This window comes from Scophthalmus maximus, chromosome 7 (genome assembly GCF_022379125.1).
Source record: "Scophthalmus maximus strain ysfricsl-2021 chromosome 7, ASM2237912v1, whole genome shotgun sequence".
In the NCBI taxonomy this organism is placed as follows: domain Eukaryota; kingdom Metazoa; phylum Chordata; class Actinopteri; order Pleuronectiformes; family Scophthalmidae; genus Scophthalmus; species Scophthalmus maximus.
The window spans coordinates 22,520,001-22,527,500 of NC_061521.1; the positions used below are offsets into that span (position 1 = coordinate 22,520,001).

A 7,500-nucleotide genomic window follows, 5' to 3' on the forward strand; every position below is an offset into this window, starting at 1 on the left:
TGCCTCAATCAACAGTTTTAAAAATGAGAAAAAATATGTTTTATATCCAACAATCATTCCTGTAACTCTGTATGACACAGTAAGTAGTTAGTTTTGCCTGAACTTGTTATTAAATGATGGAGGACATGCTCTGTCACATTTTTTGACATCTGGTCATTTCATTTCAACACAGTCACAACTTCTCTCTGCAGTGTATTCTCCTGAGACACCAGCCTCTGTGGTGATGTTCACTTTGAATCATGAGCTTTGGGTGAATTCACACAAATAAACAGTTTGACTTATATCGAGAAAATAAAACCAAGTATGTGTTTTTCTTTCAGAGCATGTGTGCAAAACTTTGGTTTATTTTTTTTAAATAAACATCTTTCACACTTGAAGTCTCCCTCTGTCCTTAAAAAAAAGAAAAGATGATCAAGAAACTAATCATACGCATGTTACCAAAACTTTGAGCTAATAAATAAAGTCTTACCTCTTACAAGAGGGCTCAAAGCTTTAAAAAATAAAACTTAATGTTTAGCGCAATATGCATAATGGTGTAAAAGTTACTCAGTAGTTTGTGGGTTCAAAATACCTAAATGTATATTTACATCAATACATATTAATAATTAACTTTAAATCTTAAAATTACTTCTAATTCGACAGGTTCTGCTAAGACATTATAAAAAGTAAAATATTTTAGATGGGTGGCGTTTAACTCCAAAAATAATGGTCCCAGAAAAAAACAAATTCACATTCTAATTTTTTTGGTTTTGTTTTACTGTGGCAGCTAGGTTTTTACGTTTGCAGCATTTGTCTTGATTTCATAGGAACAAACGCAGCACGTTGAAATATATTTTCCTCAGGGTGAAATCTGTGTCCTCAGTGGTGATGCACCACAAAAAACTACAACATAAATATTACATTAAAACTTTTCCCCCTCGACTCAACAGTTGATGATGAAAGTGGTGTTGAGGGTGGGTGTGTCTTCAGTCAGCTTCTTTATCTTAAGAAATGTTTCACCTTACAGACATGCAGGTATGTCCTCACTGGTTTGCACCCGTCCTATACTAGAGATATAAAAACAAACAACCTATAGATAATTGGTTCACAACTTCAGTTCTAGTGCAAATGTGCTGAGATGTGCAGTTAAGCTCCGCTCGAGGGAGCAGGCTTTGGTTTAAGCAGGTGTTCTGATATTGAAATGTCCAGCGGTCAGAGTGTCAGAGTGGGTTCGGCCCCACCGATGAACTTATAGTGGATGTTTTCCAAGAAGGGCAGTTGTGACTGGAGGAGGTCCATCGTTGTTATGGAGATGTTTTTGCACCGCGAGATGTCCAGTGTCCTCAGACGCTTGCAGTGCTTCACCAGGTGAAACAAGGATCTGGGATGTGAAGAGGTCAAAGGCTCAGGAATTCATGTTTTATCAAATGCTACAGAGAGAGAGAGAGACGTGGGGGTGTGTGTGTGTGTGTGTGTGTGTGTGTGTGTGCTCACTTACCGGTCCGTAATGTTATTGCAACAGGAGAGGTAGAGATGCTGGAGCCTGTGGAGGTACGGCGCCGCCTCTGCCACGCCGTGGTCGCTGACGCCCGGGCAGTGGCTGAGCGACAGACTGGTGAGGCTGCGGCAGTGCCAGGCCACGGACGCCAGGCTGTCGTCGGTGACTTCCGGCAGCATGGAGAGGGACAGACGGTGGAGGTCTGGGTGGCGAACCACCTGAGAAGAATAGGAAAAAAACACAATGTAAAGTTGTGTGTTAAAGTTTTTCTCAATACTGAAAACATCGGCCTCCTTCCGCTTCCCACCTGCGTGATGCTGCTGTCGGTGAGCTTGGAGCAGGCAGACAGGTCCAGCTCGCGCAGCCTGCTGAGAGCTAAGAGCGACGCTCCCGCCTGCTGTTTGAACTGCTCCAGGTCGTTCTGCGTCACCAGCTTGGGCCGCTCCTCAAACGGCAAACGAGGGGGCTTGAAGAAGCCCATGTTGCCGAAGGTCCGCGTGAACCGGGGCCCCTTGTCTTCCTGTGTTGACGAGGAGCGTGTTATCACATCACCCACGGCAACTTTTCACAAAAAAAAAAGAAAAGAAAGAAAGACTGTAACTCCATCTCTCGGCCGTTATTACCATCTCCTTGTCGAGGTCACACTTGCTCTTCTCCACCATCCCCAGCAGACCCCAGTCGGTGACTTCTTTACACCAGCCAAGCCTCAGGACCACCAGCCTCTGCAAGTAGGTGGCGATGGCGCGCACCGACAGGTCCGTCACGTTGACACACGAGGTCAGGTCGAGCTCGCAGAGCGTTTCCCCCAGCAGCTGGGTGAGAGAGAACACGGCAAGATCCTGAAGAGAGAGGAGGGGAGAGATTTTTAGGTTTTTATCTAAATGCGATTATACGCAAAAAGAAACACAGACACTGACTGACCCTGATGTAGGTGCAGCTCTTGAGGCTGAGCGTCTCCAGCCGCGCTCTGCTGCCACTGCATCCCGTCAAGCCTTTGACTATCTCTGCTCCGCCGACGTGCAGACACTCGGACAGATCCAGACTCGTCAGGGACGACACCGACAGTAGCTCAGCGAGGCCTGGGGATGACACGAAACCTGTGAAACACTTTTTCTCGCAGACAATTGTTAAGATTTCCATCCCAGTTGAGCATAATGGCTTAGTGCCCCTTTAAAAAAAAGAGCCAGTGTTTGGTTTCTCTGTTCTGGGAAAATGTAGAAACATGGAAGTGCTCAATACTGTGGCTACCAGGACGACTTTAAACAGTCAGTGTCGCTAAAGTTGGTGTATGATACACAACAGACAGAGAAATACACTACGAGCACCTTTCTCAGTGATCCTCCAGTCGCGGGACAAGGAGAGGTGCGTCAGCGACTTGAGGCCCTGAGCCACGGCCTCGACGGACCGGCTCGTCAGCTCGGTGCAGGCACTGATGTCCAGTCTCCGAAGGCTCGGCTGGTGCTTCACCAGAGCCTCCACGGAGTAGTTGGTCAGCTCCTTACAGCCGTGCAGACACAGCTCCTCTAAGACCAAACCCTGAACCTGGAACAGATAGAATATCCAGAAATTACAAATTACCGATATACTCTGATCAGTCAAGAATCTGTTGCAGGGAACTTGAACAGAATCCCGACCTGTGCAATAGTGCGTAGTGACTCGGGGGTGATGGAGGTCCTGCTGATGTCCAGAGCCACGAGGGTGGACTTCTGCTCCGTCAACAGCCTCCGCAGGTTCCTCAGCGACAGCAGCGCCGACGAGTCCTCGACGGCTCCCACCGGGCACCCGCGGTACGGGTCGAACTCGAAGGCGATGTGGCAGCCGGCCAGCGAGAGCCGGCGGAGGCGCGGCGTGCAGCCGGTGAGCCGGTTGAGGGTGAGGTCGGAGAGGTAGCGCAGGTCGGACAGATCCAGCTCCTCCAGGCCGGACAGCGCTGACCTGACCTGGAAGGAGAGGGTGGAGTTGTTTGACCTGAAGCTGAACCGTGAAATAGAATAAAGCTGTTATGCAATTACATTGAGAAATTAAATTTACGCCTCATCACCGCTAACAGCCTTTTCTTGTCAGATAATGACCACAGATAACGCGAGGCACTAATTCTGGCTTAGGGCTGAGATATAAGGCATGAAGGCATGTTTAATGAAGCTATATCGATGGAGAGTAGAAACTACAGAAGCAGCTTAGAAAAAGTGGGTTACATAAACTGCATAACAGATTTAAAAAATGTAAGATTCATGGCTGAATCTCACCGATGTTTTGCCGCTAGCCGCCTTGTTGCGCACATTCTTCCACCGGTCAACCTAGTGCTCGCAGCTGTAGTCGGCGCGGCCTGTGTTATTTACATATCATGAATATTCATAGTCTCAGAGTGGATGGTTGGCCAGCCCCATTTCAGAGGGTTTTTAAAACTTTTTATGGGCCAAACGATGTCAGAGCAAATATTAGGCATAGCAGATTATTTTATGCACTTTAAAACGTGTCCCGAGGGTTTCTTTAAAAGGAATTAAATGTGCATCTGTGTTGCCAAGTGTCTGTCCCTCTACTGTTAATATTTGTACTGCTATAAATTAGTTCATCATTTAATAGAAATACAGTTTAAAAGCCTATTTGACAAAATGAAGAGTCAACAGCGAACATGGAGCTCACGGCTTCTCCCCCGACGTTGTTACGTTTAGACTGAGCAGGAGTTTAGTCGAGGTTTTATTCTCCATGGTGACAGAATTAAGCTACTGCCTCATTATAAGAATAATGAATAACAAACTGAGATTCAAAGGTGTTGGTACACGAAAAATGCGTATTTTTCAAAAAGACATGATAAAAAAAGAATCAGTAATAATAATAGTTTTAGCTGAGACCTGGTGTGCAGAGTGTCTCAGGCTTGGGTCACATTTTGATTATCACTATTTGCCTTTGCCAGAGGATGTGTATGTATGTAGAGTTTGTATGCTGGCAGGACGCTCCGCTCTTCAGGCCTTATTGATACCATGGCACAAGTTGTAACATGCCGCTGTCACGCGGGATATGTACTACCTGCTGCCGATGCTCCTCCCGGGAGAGGAACGCTCCCGACATGAAGAGGCTGTCCAGGCCCCGGAGGTCCAGCCTGCGGAGGGAGGTGAGGCACGGGAGAAGGGCCAGCAGGGACGTCTCTGTTATGCTGCTGCCAGGCAGGGCCAGGCTCTCCAGTTTGGAGCCCAGACACAGACCCACCTGCAGAGGGAGGGAGGGACAGTTTCACTCACCACCTCCAGGCCTCTGGGGCATGAAATAAGTGTGTGTGTTTGTCGGTTAAAATAACGTCACCTAACTTCCTCAAATAACCCAACTCCTGCATTGACACGCTAAGTAAACACTGGTACATTAGACTTTGTCCTTTGTATTTCGAGGCAACAGTTAAGATTTAATACTTGGGTCAAAATGTTTAGCAGGAAATTCCAGCAGTGCATGTTCACACTCGCAAGCACGCACGCACGATTGTGATATGGGCCAGTAACTGCTGCAGCTGCTCTGAACTATGGACCATAACTATGACTGTGCTACAGCACATCCTTGTCACTGTGCCAGGAAGTTACAATAGTAAGAGAAATGATGTACATTTAGGAAAAAAAAAAAAGTAAATGTATTGTTTGTCTTTCAGGAGGAGAGACTTCTTCTTATTTTCTCATATGAATAAAATCCTCTCAACTTGAGTTTGCTCAACAGGTTTTTGGGGTGTTTTTTTTAAAGGGGGTTTCATAAGCTCTGTGGTTAGGAAAATTCTCTCAACCATCAAAGAAGCGTGTGATCAATTTAGGTTAAAAACAGGAAAACACATTCAATTGTGCTGAACAACAGGAGGAGGAGGCAGCTCAGTCGCCCAAAAGTAAAAGCTGCGAGCAGCAACACGAGAAAAGCCACTTTAGCAAGTTGGATTCATTTTTCATTTTTGACACTCACAGCAACTTTTACACTGACAAACATTCATCTAATGAAATAGTTTCCAATATGAGAGAAGAAGATAATAATTCGCTCTTAACCCGATGTGTTAGTGAGCAAGGCCTCTAGGACAGAGGCGACCATTCTCAAAAAACTTTCAAAATAAAAGCCCTATGAAAATAATATTCTGTAAGGACATATGGAAAAGATTTGTGGTGCTCTCTATTGCTCTAATTTAAGATACTTTTACCAACTTAATGTAGCTATCTGGGCCCTTTCGGGACTTGAGCCCTGATAAAAGTAACTAGGTTACTGTCACATGACAGACGTAATATATAATTTATTTAAACAGAAGCCAAACTTTTTATTTTCAGAAATACTCCCCTACTGACATGTATTTCATCCTCCTACCAATGTATCTAGTTTAATCTTGATGTACCATAAAGTGGGATTATTTTGGGTCTTCAGTAAAACGAGCAATAGGTCAGTTTAACTATTTCTTAAATTGAAGCTTTGGCTGTTTGACATTTTTTTTACGAGAATTTCCATGCAGATTTGAGTTGTGCTCCTCTCCACAGTTGTCGAAGACATAACTCACCACGTTCATGCTAAACAAAGTAGTGATGTGTTTTTTACGACAGCACACTGTACCTCCAGCAGCAGGGATCTGGACAAGCTGAAGCCATCGAGCTGGCTGATTATCAGATTGCAGCGGGACTTTGTGCCCAGGGCCCTGACGAGCTCCAGGGACGAGGCCGAGGCCGGGAAGCAGAAAGTGACGTTCCTCTGCACAAAAGAAAAATAACAGACAGAGAGAGGGGTGTTGATGATGTGATGTTAACTCTGCCCCTCAGGCATAACCGCCCGTGAAGACTGCGGTCAACACCTTCTGATGAATGGATAATCCAAACGAGTGTGTCTTTCTGCAAAGAGCGAATCACCTGAAAGCGCAGGTCCTGGCTGGCGCTGTACCAGCTGCGGCAGACCAGCGAGGCCTCCCTCCGGTCGGACGCGTGGAGGAAGCTCAGGATGTAAACTATGATCTACAGCAGGACAAGAGATATATATCATTAGATTACATTAAAGTTACTCATCCTGGAAGAGGAAAGTCCACCTCAGGGTCACCCGACACCACGTTATTAAGTCAAATACAAAGTGTTTAGTTACCTACAGATTCTTACTATTTATGATATCAATATATTCTTTTTAAATAGCATTTTTTTTGTATCTTAGACACTTTTCAATCAAAGGGAATATTGCCAGGCAGTTCAGGACAGCAAATTCACAGGTTCATTTGTTTACTTGGCTCATCAACTATTCAGATCTTTATCCCCATTATGTAATAGCTTTTCCCAGTTGGCAAGAAATCTGTTCTTCTATTAAAGAAAAAAAAAAAGTTTCGCTTCAGGTAATTTTGTTTTTGGATATTTTGTTTTTGTTTGTTTCATTCATTGAGTGTTTACAATTTCTCAGGAGCCAATACAAGTGTGTATTACACACACACACACACACACACACACACCCTTTTCTTTTATCTTGATGTTATAGTAATAGAGCTCCACTGACAGATGTCAGAGCTCGGGCCTATCATAATTGATGGAATTATTATTATTAAATTTGATACAGATGAACGAAACTTGGTAGGCACATATATTCATTATTACTATTATTGCCTTTGTCTGAATCAAACATATTGTTATTATTAGTTTGTCCATAATCCTAAATAGTCATCTTGTTTTCTACTATGTATTTTCTATGTTTGTGAAATTTCAATATTACACAGATGCATTTCTTTTCTGAAGTATGACTGAATAACAGCCAGCATTGTCCGATGATACGAACAGTCAGTCACGAGGCCCCACAGGTGGATGGTCTCATGCCGCTCACCTCCACGGGCAGGTCAGGTGTTTCCTCGACGTCCTCCTCCCCACCGATGTCGCCCATCTTCAGCTGCTCTCCCTGGGTTGTTGTTGTTGTTGTTGTTGTTGTTGTTGTCACGAACACCCCCAGACCATCACACGCCTCCTCTCAGCCAGTAGCCGCCCACTAAGCTAGCTGCGCCCAATTTTAAAAAGCCGCACCGAGGCTAACCGACTGTTAGCGTCTGAGCT

At 44.9% G+C, this 7,500-nt stretch overlaps 2 protein-coding genes across 4 annotated transcripts in view; one reads left to right on the plus strand and one right to left on the minus strand.

Annotated features, from left to right (window-relative positions):
* Window positions 1-377, plus strand: part of elmo3 (engulfment and cell motility 3) — a 19,427-nt gene extending 19,050 nt beyond the window's left edge. For all 3 annotated transcript variants that reach the window (XM_035643263.2, XM_035643264.2, XM_035643265.2), the window contains one exon: window positions 1-377. This exon is cut by the window's left edge and continues 961 nt beyond it. The gene's annotated coding sequence lies outside the window, so the exon portion shown is untranslated.
* Window positions 324-7,500, minus strand: part of lrrc29 (leucine rich repeat containing 29) — a 7,350-nt gene continuing 173 nt past the window's right edge. The window contains exons 1-11 of the mRNA XM_035643266.2: window positions 7,277-7,500; window positions 6,331-6,432; window positions 6,041-6,175; window positions 4,505-4,684; window positions 3,112-3,417; window positions 2,803-3,019; window positions 2,399-2,556; window positions 2,101-2,316; window positions 1,785-1,997; window positions 1,478-1,695; window positions 324-1,360 (exon numbers count right to left, since the gene is read on the minus strand). The exon at window positions 7,277-7,500 is cut by the window's right edge and continues 173 nt beyond it. Of these exons, the coding sequence (XP_035499159.1) occupies window positions 1,192-1,360; window positions 1,478-1,695; window positions 1,785-1,997; window positions 2,101-2,316; window positions 2,399-2,556; window positions 2,803-3,019; window positions 3,112-3,417; window positions 4,505-4,684; window positions 6,041-6,175; window positions 6,331-6,432; window positions 7,277-7,333 (1,971 nt within the window). The 5' untranslated portion in view covers window positions 7,334-7,500 and the 3' untranslated portion in view covers window positions 324-1,191. The remainder of the gene's footprint in view (window positions 1,361-1,477; window positions 1,696-1,784; window positions 1,998-2,100; window positions 2,317-2,398; window positions 2,557-2,802; window positions 3,020-3,111; window positions 3,418-4,504; window positions 4,685-6,040; window positions 6,176-6,330; window positions 6,433-7,276) is intronic.